At 45.2% G+C, this 15305-nt stretch overlaps 1 protein-coding gene across 1 annotated transcript; it reads right to left on the reverse strand.

The window, feature by feature from the left end:
* Positions 1-536: 536 nt before the first annotated feature.
* Positions 537-13772, reverse strand: pcsk9 (proprotein convertase subtilisin/kexin type 9). Its single transcript, XM_083940217.1, has 12 exons — positions 13464-13772; positions 6347-6538; positions 5099-5231; positions 4730-4863; positions 4493-4634; positions 3155-3351; positions 2873-3056; positions 2573-2743; positions 2293-2441; positions 2044-2209; positions 970-1103; positions 537-885 (listed from the first exon to the last, which is right to left on the reverse strand). Exons 1-12 carry the CDS (start codon positions 13635-13637, stop codon positions 691-693), a joined length of 1971 nt encoding a protein of 656 aa, XP_083796343.1. The 5' UTR covers positions 13638-13772; the 3' UTR covers positions 537-690.
* Between the last annotated feature and the right edge of the window lie 1533 nt (positions 13773-15305).

The following is a 15305-nucleotide window of genomic DNA, read 5'->3' on the forward strand; positions in this document are numbered from 1 at the left end:
TTCCTTGGCGGCCTCAATGTCAACAAGCAGTAACTGCAGGTTGGTTTTTGGATATCAGACATCAGTGTGCCATGTCACTGACCGATCTGTACCGCAAACCCAAGTTGTTCAGGTCCTGTCCCCTGACCAATGGGCCATCCCGAGCCTAACCATTCAAGGTCAATAACCTCAACCGTCTTCGATCATGCGTGGAACAAATCAGGTTTCCAGTACAGACCTGGTAGTGACCACAGACTAAGTGAAAATTCAGTCTGTTGCATCAGCTTCACCCACCCCCTCTGGCAGACCGTTTATTTAAATGAAGATATTTCCGATTATTACTTTAATGTGTGCCTTGAAAAAGGCTACATTGGTTTGTCAACTAGGCAACTTTTGACACACAAATATGTTCACGAAAGCTCTTTTTATCATAATTATTTGATACAAAAATATTTGGTTACATTTAAAAACTGTATATGACTTGAAATATAGCTAACAAGACAGTAGGAGATGAGGCAACAAGCCTGAGACATTGATGCAGTATGTGTGCTGGAGCATATAATGACCTCATCCTAAAACTGAAACACACAAACAGCTTTAAAGAAGTGCTTAAAACACCACGGATTACAGACGGAGACGACAGCGTTGGAGAAATATCTAAGTTGCTTTCGAGGTGTTTGGACATCAAAGTGGAATGAGACAGGATCAGGATCAGTGAGGAGATGCCGCGGCCCGCTCCGGTGGTCTGATGCGACAGCAAACAGCGATGCCAGCTGCTACATTGGCTCCTGCGGCACTGCGGACACGGCAACTGTTGCCCTTAGCAACCGGCCCCAAGATAGCAGAGCCCTGAGAGACGGCACTGCAGTCTGTCAGAGTCCAGCCAGTGGCACAATGCACCTCCACCTGCAACAGAACAGCAGCGAGAGGTAAAGGGAAACTTGCAGGATGTGATCATCAAAGACATTTCTATATATTTAAAATATTTACCTGATCAGCTGATGTGTTTTCCAACAGGTGGCACTCCAGAGACGGAGCATGGCAGCACACGGCATGAGATGTCACCCCGTCTTTAACGACACAACGCTTCCGATCCCTGTGATGTGGGCGTGAAGACGTACAGCCTAGAGAGGCACAAGTTTCATGATTAAATGAGCTGAAAAACTTTGTTGGTATTGTCCACTAATGATTGTCGGAGGAGCACTGAGCCATTCACCACACAGGAATCATCATGAAGGCAAAGAATGAGGAATATAACACAAACTAACAAACCATTCAAGTGTTCTCACAACATTTGACAACCCTGCACTTTGTACGGCACACACAGCTGATATGTATGTTGGCGGTGACTGGGAGTACATTTTCCTTTCATGGTGATTGCCATGGTAACTGGCATAATTGACCAAGGTGTTCTAAATGCAGCCACGTTAGTCAGCTTGAGCTCAGTTGAAAGGGTAGTGCATATACAGTTAAGCACTTGAGATAAAAGTTGGTCTTCAATGCATAAACAGATCCCTTTTGAAGAGATAGGCCGACGTTTTTGTAAATGTATGTGTTTGATTTCTTGTTGATGATTACATGAGAATTCTGATACCACTATTATAGCTGCCCATTAAATATGAAGCAGCAAACAGTTAGCTTAGCATAAAGACTACAAACACGGGTAAATGCTGGCCTGCAATTGACCAAAGGTACCAGCATAACAAATTGATTGTTTAACATTATTGACATTATTCAATGTTTTTATCCAATTACCTTTCTTTCTTGTATAAATGAACAATTTGTCATGTTTCATTTTGGCAATAACTAATTCCACTCGTTAAAAAAAAAATGTTCCATTTACATTTTAAGCTTAAAATCAGGTTTGAGCGGAAAATAAATAATTTATACATATATTAATAACCCTGAGGATGTTTTTTTTTTCTTCTCCCCACGCCAATAATTCCCATACAGTCCCTAACCCCTGTCTTTAACTTTGAATTTAATGGGCAGACATGTAAGTGGTATCGATCTTCTCATCTAACTCTCTGCAAGAAAGGGAGAAGTGTGTTTCCTGAGACTCACCGGTCAGATGGTGCTGCGGGCCAACACACTCGGCATCTCGTCCGGGCTCAGGACTAGCATGGACCTGGCACTGCAGACCACCTATCACACAGCAACGTGCCACAGCATACACACCTTTACCCCCTGGAGCGTTATAGGCGACACACCCCATCTGCCCGCTGCTCACCTGTAAACACAGACTGAAGGGTTTTTAAACAGTAGACCTTAGTAAAGTGTTTTAATGATTATGAGAGGTCCGTTTGAACTCACAGAGATGGTTTCTCCCACGTTGACACCGTCAGGAGTGTAGCTGCTGCAGCTCATCATCTCCTCCCCCTGACGACAGTGGCTCACAGCCTTATCAGTGCTGGTGACCCCTGACCTCTCGGACCACACCGACCGACACAGAAGCTCCTCATCTGCACACCCAGACAGGCACACAGTGTAAACTACTCACTGATGCAGTGTGTGTGTGTGTGTGTGTGTGTGTGTGTGTGTGTGTGTGTGTGTGTGTGTGTGTGTGTGTGTCAAGGGTTTGTGCGTCACTAACTTGTGCTGTTGGCAGGAGGCATGGCTGCTACCAGGTTTGGAGTAATGAGACGATGTGTGTCAGACAGAGAGAGGAAGTTGATTGTGTTGCTGATGGAATAATGCAGCATCATCTGCAGGACCTGCACCGGTGACACGGTCTGATTGGACGACAGGACCACTGCTGCTACACCTACACGTGCAACAAACCAACCGAGCACTTACACTGCAGCTAAACACAGATTGGTTTATTTTTTTCAGTATTCATGTTTCCTCTTTATTATAGGTGTGGGTGTGTGAGTGTGTGTGTGTGTGTGCATACCAGCAGCGTGTGCAGCAGCCTGGGACGTTCCACTCCGGGACGTAAAGCAGGTGCTGCAGTCACTGCTAGCACTAACAATGTCATCGCCGGGCGCAAACAGATCAACGCAGCGTCCGAAGTTGGTGCCCCCTGCTCCCTGCGACATGAGCTGGTCCGCTGAGTTGACGGCCCCTACTGTAATGACCTGCACACACACACACACACACACACATACACACACAAGAAGTCAAGGTAGGGTTGTGTGTGAATGCATCCATCAGGTTCTTTAGATAAAAGTGTCACCTCAGGCTCTGAAGCAGGCGAGTAGAGGCAGGCATCATCTCTGTAGTTCCCTGCAGCAGCGATGACCACGGCTCCGTTAGCCACCATGTCCTGACAGGCTGCGTTTAACGAGCGGCTGAAACCACCAATGAAAGGCAACAAGAGGACCACAGCGTTCACCGGTTGAGCCAATAGAGTTGCTCGGATGTACTCCATACCTGGTCGGGACAGGAGAGGGATGTTCAGGAAAGATAATACACTTAAGCCTGTGAATGTTCTCATTTGTCCAGGTCATCGTTATCCTCATATCAATTTCAGTCAAAAGCAACTGGACTTGGTTATTTGTCTAGGAAGACGATTCACCTCTCATCCAAGAGGCTTCATCAGTACATGTACGCATCTGACCAGGCTGGGACTGCTCCAACTAACTGGTGTGGAGATCCAGGTATTTAACCTTTCATAAGGCTGATGATGTCACTGGAACCCTTTGTTCTCCAAGTGCAAACGACCGTCATTAAAGTGACAGTCGTTGGTGGGAAGTAGGTTTCGACTGCGTTAGTGCTCTATTGGGTCATACTTGATCTTCACACCAGTTAGTTAGACCAGTCCCAGCCTGGTCAGATACATACATATACATGAACTGATGAAGCCTCTTGGATGACAGGTGAAACGTCTTCCTAGACAAACAACCAAGTCCAGTTGCTTTGACAGAAATCGCTTTGGGGATGATCCACTTTTCAAGAAAAATTTTAACATTAATGCTGCAGAAATAGTGATCCTCCCCAGAGGCGCCGCTTACTAGCAGGCAAGGCAGGCTACTGCTTGGGGCCCCAGGCCAGTAGGGGGCTGTGAAAATGCGCAAGGATTGCCATGACAGTAGGAGATCTGACCGCCCTAAAGGGGCCCCACCTGACTCCACTCAAGTTTATATTGTTCAGTTTTTTCCCCAGTATTTGTATTGTTCTTCATCTTACTGAATTACAAGTTGGTTTTTTTAATGTTTTGACCTATATTTTAAAAATAACTAAAATTTTCAATGTGTGTTGGTGAAAGATTATTTCTAACATAATGATGATGAACACTGGTTCAAGGGGCACCCTGTGAATTTTTGCTGGGGGCCCTAAAAGACTCTAGAAACGCCTCTGGTCCTCCCTTTCCCTTTACAAATGTGTTTCTACAAATGTGCATGCAACAGCAGCTCCATTTTCCACACCTGCTTTTCATGCAAATGGTTTATTGCTATTGTGCTACAAATGATCTTGATGCAAGGAAGGAATGGTTCTCATACGTGCACCAATGGACAATGTTGGGTGGCATTGCAACAACATTCACAGCACAACAGATCCATTGAATTCCTACCTGCCAGAGCCCCAGACACGGTCCCTTTGCCCTGACAGTTAAGCACACGGACCAGGTTAACGCCGGCGCCTCGAGCGACACCAGAGTCTGACCCGCTCACAACCCCCGCCATGTGTGTGCCGTGACTCTCACAGTGACTGGCCTGAAGGAGGAGAGAGGGTTGGACATACGTACAAGTGAAACGTAAAGCATTTTTTATTGAGCTGAAATGACAAATATGCAAGTATTTCCTGTAACCTGTTTGTGAACTCTGACCCCATCCTCTTCAGGGACATCGTCAAAGTCTGTGATGAGCACTCGTCCTTCAATCTCTCTGTGAGAAGTCTGAACACTGCCATCCATCAGATACACCTCCGCCATCCCTCCATCATCTGTGGAGGACAGAGGGTTTGTAAATATGAGACATGATTTTACTTCAGGTGTGTGTGTGTGTGTGTGTGTGTGTGTGTGTGTGTGTGTGTGTGTGTGTGTGTGTGTGTGTGTGTGAGAGAGAGAGAGTGTGTGTGTGTGTGTGTGAGTGTGTGAGTGTGTGAGTGTGAGTGTGTGTGTGTGTGTGTGTGTGTGAGAGAGAGAGAGAGAGAGAGAGAGAGACAGAGGCGGACTCACTGGGTGGCTTGTATGTTCCATTTTCAGAGGTGCCACCTTGAGGCTGCAGTAACCTCTGGAGGTTCCAGGGGGCGCTCTGAGCAAAGATGGACGAGTCCTCCTCTATGTAGTGGACCCGAGGGAGCTTCAGAGCCTGGAAGGAACACAATCGAATATCAGCAAAAAATAAACACCTCCTCAGGAAGTTGATGAGGATGAAACTGACCATCAACTACTGTAACACCTGTTTCCATTTTTTTTAATCGCAGCCATGTAGTCTCACTTACCTGATGTACAGCGCTGTGATGAATCCTGAAATCCATCGCACACCTGATGACAGGCATTCTCCTCCCCTTCCACTATCTCCGCTATCTATTTTGAAGGGCACCGCTGCATCGGTGGCTCAGCACCACCCAAGATGATTGTGATTGGTTTGAAGAAATACAAACAAGCCAGAGCGTTTTTTTTGGCCTATCCATTAATTTTGCTGTATTTGCTGTATCAATGTGGGCTGGTATTTACTCCACACGGCTCTCACCGTAATACGTAAAATACCAACACTTTTTCACTACCGCAGGCACTAGCATGCAGACAGAGAAACTAGAATGACAACACACAGAGGTCCTTCATTCTCCTACTGCACTATATCTTTACATTGAAAATAATGTTTGATGCTATTTTAACGTTTTGAATATCACAGGCCCTTTACTCAAGTGCTGACAAGGGTGGATGTTGTTCCGAATTTTTCACAGTGATCAAAGTGGAGAAAGGTTTTCTATTTTGTTCACCTTTATTTATTTTGTGTGTGTGTGTGTGTGTGTGTGTGTGTGTGAGGTCACACGCTTCTCTAACACCTACCTATTGCATTTACTTTATTAACATTGTTTTGTCCTACTGATTCATCCTTGTTTTACTGTAAATGATGTTGCTGTATAAATAAAACCATGTATATAAAACAGAATAATAATTGCATAAGTAATGTAATGAATTACCTTGTCATTTCTATTTACACTTAATTCATGTGTGTATATGTATATACAATTTGTTATATGTTTTGATTGTTTTGCATGTACATTGAAGAGCACAAGCCTCATTACATCCACTGTGATTCAAATATGTAAAACAATAAAACTTCCAATAGGGTGAATCATTTGAATCTGGTAGTTGTTGTCCTCACACTGATCACCTGAGATGTTAACCCACACCTTAATTTACCCCCACCCTGTTAGGTCTTAGCGGTAGTAGCATGCTGACAGGTGAAGCACTGACCAGGTGAAGGACGTCACTGCTCATCTTAACCAGGAAGCCGTGCAGAGCTCCAGAGTATGTTTGCAGGATGTCCAGCAGGTACCCTCTCCTGGCTGCTTTGGCTCTCAGTCTCCTGATGGTCCTCTGCACGTGAGAGTCGCGCGTCCCCTGACGCAGTACGACCAGGTATTGACCGGGTACGCGCCACGCTGCCTGAATCACAGCACAGAGAGCAGGTGTTATTTCCTAATGGATGTATATATGTATATGTATGTAAATATATATATACATATATATATTGTGAGAATGACGACAATTACAGCCGGATGATACAGCAAAAAAATGATCCATAGGCAAGGTTTGAGGTGGGTCATCAAGGCGATTCTTTATTCATTGCCCTTGGCAAATCGTATAGGCACATCACGATCACCAAACAAAAGAGACCCCCAGGTTGCCAAAATGGCGCCTATTTATAGGGTGTCAACCTATTACCCTGGAAGAATCCATTCTCCAGGATCCCTGGCCTAAAACATTTTTAACCCACCATTGTTTTTATTTCTGTATCTGCACCCCATCATCTGTGACTTATATATATCCTACTCTACATCCACTGACAGAGAAAATACACCAATACACTTCATATTACCTCCACTAAAATACAATACACACATTTACCACCCCCACACCAATTTACACTTGGCTGCCCCCGGAACTATATAAGTGGCGTCCGTTTCCTGGGGAAGCCTTTTGCCTGCACACCCGGAAGACAAAAGACTGGTGAGTACACAACACTCTTGATTTATCCACTGCACACTCATTAAGCAACACAATACATTTTTAACTTAGCTCCTTGTTTGATCAATTAACAACTTAATAGGCACATTTAACCCCATGTCCCTCTGCTCTAGGTAAACTGCGTGGCCTACACAGCACCTATCAGCCAGATCAAGACCCGCCAAACATCAATCACATGGCTACAAATCCAAAAATAGTGTTAAAATGTATTGTGCAAATCTCTAATAAAGTGCTGTTGCTCTTCTTAAAGTGTCTGTGCAATTATTAAAGTGCATCTGTATTCATACTCGGTCTAAAGTGCGTGGTGCCATGTGTGCAAAACTGGTGACGATGTGCTCTTCGTCACATTTCCTCCTCCCTCTCCCCAAAGAGAACAGTACCTCATTCCTCTGACACTCTGGACAAACAGTCCGCCACCACATTTGACTTCCCCGACCTGTAGTGCACCGTGAAGTCATAGGGCTGCAGAGCCAGATACCATCCAGCGATGCGCATGTTGGCATCCCTCATGCGATGCAGCCACTGTAGAGCCCGATGATCAGTTTCCAGGAGGAAGTGCCGTCCCAGCAGATAATATCTGAGGGTGTCGATGGCCCACTTCATCGCTAAGCACTCCTTTTCTACTGTAGAGTACCTTGTCTCTCTGTCCAGCAGCTTCCGACTTAGAAACACCACGGGTCTTCTCTCTCCTTCCACCTCCTGCAGCAACACTGCTCCCAGGCCCACTCCGGAAGCGTCCGTCTGCAGGATGAAAGGCTTCTCAAAATCAGGACTGTGTAGGACTGGGTGAGTGCAGATGGATTCCTTGAGGTCCCTGAAGGCTCTGTCACATTCATCAGTCCATTGAATCTTGTTTGGAGCAGAGGCTTTGGTTAGATCATTCAACAAAACAGCTTTATCCGCAAAATGAGGCACAAACTTACGATACCAGCCCACCAGACCAAGGAATCCCCTCAACCTCTTTTTGGTAGTGGGAACAGGAAAGGATTGGATGGCCTCCATTTTCCCAAGCTGTGGTCTAATTTGTCCAAAACCAATGACGTAACCCAAGTACTCCACTTCTCTTTGGGCAACAGCACACTTGTGAGGGTTAATGGTGAGGCCGGCTGCCCCTATTTTCTGCAGCACCTGCTGCAGATGAACCATATGCTCCTCCCATGATTGGCTGAAGATAACTACATCATCCAAATATGCAGCCACACAGTCAGACAAATCCCTCAAAACATGGTCCATTAGTCTTTGAAATGTGGCTGGCGCCCCCTGGAGACCAAATGGCATGACCTTAAACTGATACATACCGAATGGTGTTCTGAAAGCTGTCATCTCCTTGGCATCTGGTGCCAAGGCGACCTGCCAGTAGCCCTTGCTGAGGTCCAGTGTGGTGATGTACCGAGCTCTTCCAACTCGCTCCACCAGATCATCAATCCGAGGCATTGGGTATGGGTCAAAGTTGGACACTGTATTCAGGTATCTGAAATCAATACAAAATCGGAGTGTACCATCCTTCTTTGGGACCAGCACAATGGGACTGCACCACTCACTGCAGGAAATCTCTATTATTCCCAGCTCCAACATCAGCTTAATTTCCTTCTGCAGCAGAGGAATCAACCGCTCAGGAATCCTATAGCTTTTCTGACGCACTGGGGCCTCTCCCTTCAGCCGAATCCTATGTTGCACCAGTGAGGTGAAACCTGGTGTCTCTCTGAAGAGCTCTGGGTCAAGCAGGGGCTTCACCTCTGCCTGCCGGGTGAGGGACAGATGTGACAGGTCCACTTCTGGGCCCTCGGCTGTTGTGGCAGTAGCTGGGAAGAACTTGTCAACAGTATCCTCCTCCTGAACCGCACGGACCAAAAGCTGCTGGTGCACAGGCTCTGAACGCACCTGGAACTCCTTAAGCAGGTTAACATGAAAAGTCTGATATTTTTTAAACCTGTTGTGCATAAAAAGTTCATATGTGACCGTGCCCATGCGTTTGCTGATTTCATATGGCCCATGCCATTTAGTCAGTAACTTGCTTTCACTGGTTGGCAGCAGTAACAGCACTTTTTGACCTGGGTGAAAGACCCGCTCTCTGGCCTTTTGATCATACCACACCTTCTGGTTTCGTTGAGCTGACTCCATGTGTTCATGTGCAAGCGCCGTCATCTCCTCCAGTCTCTCCCTCATTTTTACCACATATGCCACCACATTTTCTCCTTCTGGCTTCGAACTCTCCCAGTAGTCTTTCAGCAGGTCCAGTGGTCCTCTCACCTGGCGCCCATACAACAGTTCAAACGGAGAGAAACCTGTAGATGCCTGTGGGACCTCTCTGTAGGCAAACAGAAGGTATGGCAGCCAGCGGTCCCAATCGGAGCCTGTGTGGGATACAAACTTGCGCAGCATGTTTTTCAGTGTCTGGTTATAGCGCTCCACCAGTCCATCTGTCTGGGGGTGGTAAGGGGTGGTCTTAATGCCCTTTACTCCTAACACTTGATAAACCTGCTGCAACAGTTTGGACAAAAAATTAGTCCCACAGTCTGTTAAAATCTCCTTGGGTATGCCCACTCTAGAAAAAAGTTGCACAAGGCAATCTGCTACTTGTCTAGCTTTGAAAGATCTGAGGGGGAAGGCTTCAGGGTACCGTGTGGCATAGTCGCAGACAACCAAAATATAACGGTGGCCTGAGGAACTTTTCTCTATTGGGCCTACAATGTCCATGCCTATCCTCTCAAAGGGTGTATCAATGATGGGTAACGACTGTAATTGGGCACGTACGACTCCTTTAGCAGAGGTCAGTTGGCAGGTTTCACATGAAGCACAGAAATGAGAGACTTGAGTGTACATCCCTGGCCAAACAAAACGGCTTGCAATCCTGTATAGAGTTTTCTGGAAAGCCATGTGGCCTGCCCATGGAATTGAATGACCCATCTCCATAACTCTCTGCCTAAACTGTTGTGGCAGCGCTAAAGTCTCAGTTTTTCCCTTTTTCTGATAGAGAAGACCCTCCTTCACCATGTAGGTGGCATCATCTAAACAGCTTGGGTTATTTTGCTGAACACCCTCTACATCTGTCACCCTTTCAAACCAGTGCTTCAGTGTCACATCTTGCTTTTGCAGTGAGCTCAGATCTGGGGGAAACTCAAAATCAAGCAGTTCTGGTGGTTTAGGAGGGCTTTGTGCTCCTTGTCTAAGTGAACCTTTTAGCTTCTCCTGCCTTCTCTGTGCTCTTGACTTGTGAGGTTTCACTGGCCCTGCTTCCCAGTCTACCCCAAAGAAAGGCAGCTCTCTGAGGACTCCCTCTGCACTCTGTGCTCTGGTGGTGACATTACATTGTTTTACAGGCAACGTGTCTGAATCACTCAGTGGCCCACTGAAATCGGCTACTGAACTCTGACCATCACTGCTCCTGTCAAGTTTGCATATTGGCTGGGTCATAAGGTCATAGAGTGTGGGTACATCATTGCCTAAAATTACAGCATATGGCAATGTTGGCGCTAATGCCACAGACAACAGAAAAGTCTGTCCCGCCACCGTCAGATAAACTTCAGCTGTAGGATAAACATGCTCATCTCCATGAATACAGCTTATACGTGATCTGTCTTCACTCCATTTATCTCTGGGGACTAAACCTGACAAAACCACAGTCTGAAAACATGCAGAGTCAAGTAATGCCACTTCACGCTTTCCATTGACCAGAACTGGGGCTGTACGGCCTGCATCCCTCACTGTACCTACTGTGGCTGGTCTCGGGGCAGAACAAAGGAAAGATGGTTTAGTGTGGCTCAAGACCGGACAAAATGGTTTTGTGTGCCCTAAACCATTACAGTGGTAACACCTGACATCATTTTTCGAGGCTCGGGGGGGAGACTTTTTAGCATAGCTTGTGGCCTGGGGAGTAAACTGCCTATCACTTGAAAACCCTCTACCTCGTGGCTGACCAAACCCCTGTTCACCCCCAGAGGACTTACTTGAATGGTCCCGGTGGTTCTCCCAGCCAAAGGTGGCAGCTCGGCTTCCGTTTCTGGCTGATGTGAAGACGTCGGCCAGTCGTGCAGCTTCCTCTGCTGTCTTGGGGTCATGCTCTCTGATCCAGATCTCCAGCTCTGGATGGACCATCCTGAGGTACTGTTCAAGTATCATAGTCTCTACTAGTTCTTTAACTGTTGATTTCTCTGGCTTAACCCATTTGCAAAAAAGGTCTTTTAGACGCACATACAGCTCTCTTGGAGTTTCACCAGACTCAATCTTGAGGGACCGGAATCTTCTTCGGTAAGTATCCGGTGTAATTTCATATTTTGCCAGAATTGCTGCTTTAACTTTTTCATATCTTTCAGATTCTTTCATGTCCATCAGAACATAAGCACTGCGTGCTTTGCCAGTGAGCAGAGGGACCAGACGCACAGCCCATCCATCTTTAGGCCAGTGACAAACCTGGGCCATCCTTTCAAACGTTGTTAAGAAATGCTCAATGTCATCATCTGGAGATAATGGAAGTAGTTTGGGTTCCCTCTGTCTGACAACCCAACTTGCCTGGCTCATCATTTCATCTGGGTCATCAAAATCATAATTTTCGTCATCTATTTGTCGGTGCCGACTCCCATCCATAGTGTCCGGCTCTGTTCTTTGTTCTTCTCTCCTCATGTTTACTTGTTGCTGCATTTGGGAGACTTGAGACTGCATGCGTCTCCATCGCTGTTCTTGAAGAGAGGACTCTTTCTCTCTTTGGTGGTCTCTCTCTGTTTGTGCTCGCATGAGTGATTTCACCAGACCTGCTAATTCATCCAGCTTGCCTTCTGTCTTAGGATCTGTCATGGTGTCTGGCCCGCTTGGCCCCTCATCTGGTTCTTCTTGGCCATCGCTCTTCCCCTTCCTTGGCATCATTTACTGTAACGTGGATCCCACTTCTGACACCACTTGTGAGAATGACGACAATTACAGCCGGATGATACAGCAAAAAAATGATCCATAGGCAAGGTTTGAGGTGGGTCATCAAGGCGATTCTTTATTCATTGCCCTTGGCAAATCGTATAGGCACATCACGATCACCAAACAAAAGAGACCCCCAGGTTGCCAAAATGGCGCCTATTTATAGGGTGTCAACCTATTACCCTGGAAGAATCCATTCTCCAGGATCCCTGGCCTAAAACATTTTTAACCCACCATTGTTTTTATTTCTGTATCTGCACCCCATCATCTGTGACTTATATATATCCTACTCTACATCCACTGACAGAGAAAATACACCAATACACTTCATATTACCTCCACTAAAATACAATACACACATTTACCACCCCCACACCAATTTACACTTGGCTGCCCCCGGAACTATATAAGTGGCGTCCGTTTCCTGGGGAAGCCTTTTGCCTGCACACCCGGAAGACAAAAGACTGGTGAGTACACAACACTCTTGATTTATCCACTGCACACTCATTAAGCAACACAATACATTTTTAACTTAGCTCCTTGTTTGATCAATTAACAACTTAATAGGCACATTTAACCCCATGTCCCTCTGCTCTAGGTAAACTGCGTGGCCTACACAGCACCTATCAGCCAGATCAAGACCCGCCAAACATCAATCACATGGCTACAAATCCAAAAATAGTGTTAAAATGTATTGTGCAAATCTCTAATAAAGTGCTGTTGCTCTTCTTAAAGTGTCTGTGCAATTATTAAAGTGCATCTGTATTCATACTCGGTCTAAAGTGCGTGGTGCCATGTGTGCAAAACTGGTGACGATGTGCTCTTCGTCATATATATATATATATATATATATATATATATATATATATATATATATATATATATATATATATATATATACATATATATACATATATATATATACATATATATACATACATATATATACATATATATATATACATATATATATATATGTATATATATGTATATATATATATGTATATATATGTATATATATATATATATGACGCCATCGATTTTGTGTGGAACAATTGTCCTCTGATAAAGTCCTCTCTTACTGTGAAGGAGTAATGTTATATATTTGTTATATTGATTTTTTTTAAACTGCATATAATGAGATGATGAAGACTTCAAACTTGTCAGTATATATATATATATATATATATATATATATATATATATATATATATATATGACGCCATCGATTTTGTGTGGAACAATTGTCCTCTGATAAAGTCCTCTCTTACTGTGAAGGAGTAATGTTATATATTTGTTATATTGATTTTTTTTAAACTGCATATAATGAGATGATGAAGACTTCAAACTTGTCAGGCACGAACTCAGGTAAGAACAGACTCCTAGCATTCCGGAGAAGATGCGCTTCAATGCCCCTTGCCCTGACCATCATTATTACCTTGTTGCACTTGAGGAACTCTGCAGCGGGCTCGGCTCCGATTCCAGGTTGAGTCACGTCCTCGTGGATCTGATCCGGGATCATCTCGTCGTCCTCGGGGTAGTCCTGCGCGCTCGCGGCCAAAGATGCGCACAAACACAGCGCCCAGCAGAACCAGACTGAGGTGCGACACATCCTTCGAGCCTCTTGGACCGTTTCCAGCCAAAATGAACAGGATAACTATTAAATGACACTAACTGCACTGATGAGAGTTTTTATTCTGAGTTCTCCAGTTGTTTTGGTACATCCGAGAGCCGCGCGCCCTGGCCGTCAGATTACGCCTCCAACCATCTATTCTGATTTAGGAGAAAACAAACAAAAAAAAATCTAACAATTGATTCTTATAATTCAAGGCGGAGACTGCTGACGTCTCCGGGGCTCACGCCACCGCTTTTGTGTCGAATGATTCTCCTCCGTTAAAATCACCTCTTACTGTGAAGGAGTCATGTTTCATGTTCCCCCTGAACCACCCTCTGATTATTACATGTCAACCCAAAACTCTTCCTCTCAGTCCGAGTTTATTCATTGATGCTGATTTAACATGTGCCATTTAGTAGTAGTAGTAGTAGTTGTAGCTTTTTAATGTATTTTTAATTTAGTTGAGTCACTTCTGAGAGGGATGCTGAGATGCCAAAACTCCTAAATCTCTATTAAACATTTGTATTTCCCTGTCAGTTCAACTCACTTAAAACAATGATGTGTGCTTTTTCAAGTAGTCAACTCTGCCTATGAAAAGTTTACATTATGTCCTCTATGACACTTCAAGTCTGAGAAAAATAACCCTGATGGTGTCATCAGAGTTCTCTTGGATTGGTCTCAGGGTACTGACACTGTGCGGAGCAAGGACATCATTTCTGATGCCAAGAGCAACTGTGCGAGCACTAGCAGCACACACTGTCACTAGGATTTTCTTCAGCAAAAGTTAAACTAAATTAAATCCCCAAAGCAATTTCAGTCAAAAGCAACTGGACTTGGTTATTTGTCTAGGAAGACGTTTCACCTCTCATCCAAGAGGCTTCATCAGTTCATGTACACATCCACTAACATCTCAAGGAGAAGGCCCACTCCTTTGATGACAACAATGTCCTCATCCTGGACAGAGAGGACAGATGGTTTGAAAGAGGAGTAAAATAAGGTGTCTATGCAAAAGTAGAGAAACCATCGCTAAACAGAGGAGGAGGTCTGAGACACCACTTATCTCCAATTTATAATGCTGCCCTTTCATCCCTTCAGGAGATTCAACAATCTAACGTCAAAGAACAACTGTTCACAAATGGCCTCCTGTGACTCCAACGACTGTCTCAACAGAGCACTAACGAAGTCGAAACCTACTTCCCACCAACGACTGTCACTCTAACGGCGGTCGTTGGCACTTGGAGCACAAAGGGTTCCAGTGACATCATCGGCCTTGTGTACACCCTCACTTGAGGTTAAATACCTGGATCTCCACACCAGATAGTCCCAGCCTGGTCAGATGCGTAAATGAACTGAGGAAGCCTCTTGGATGAGAGGTGAAACGTCTTCCAGTCCAGTTGCTTTTGACTGAAATTGCTTTGGGGATTAACGATGACCTGGACAAAACTAAATTGAACTAACTACTAAATTTGAATCCCGAATATGTGACCACTACGGTGCACTCCTGCCATTTGACAGGAGGCAGAAGTTATTCATTCATTCATCCATCTTCAACGTCTTGTCCCTGTCGGGCTCACAGGGGGGGTGGAGCCGATCCCAGCTGACATCGGGCGTGAGGCGGGGTACACCCTGGACAGGACGCCAGTTTATTGCAGGGCACATAGAGAC

This window comes from Echiichthys vipera (assembly GCF_963691815.1).
Source record: "Echiichthys vipera genome assembly, chromosome: 3".
In the NCBI taxonomy this organism is placed as follows: Eukaryota; Metazoa; Chordata; class Actinopteri; order Perciformes; family Trachinidae; genus Echiichthys; species Echiichthys vipera.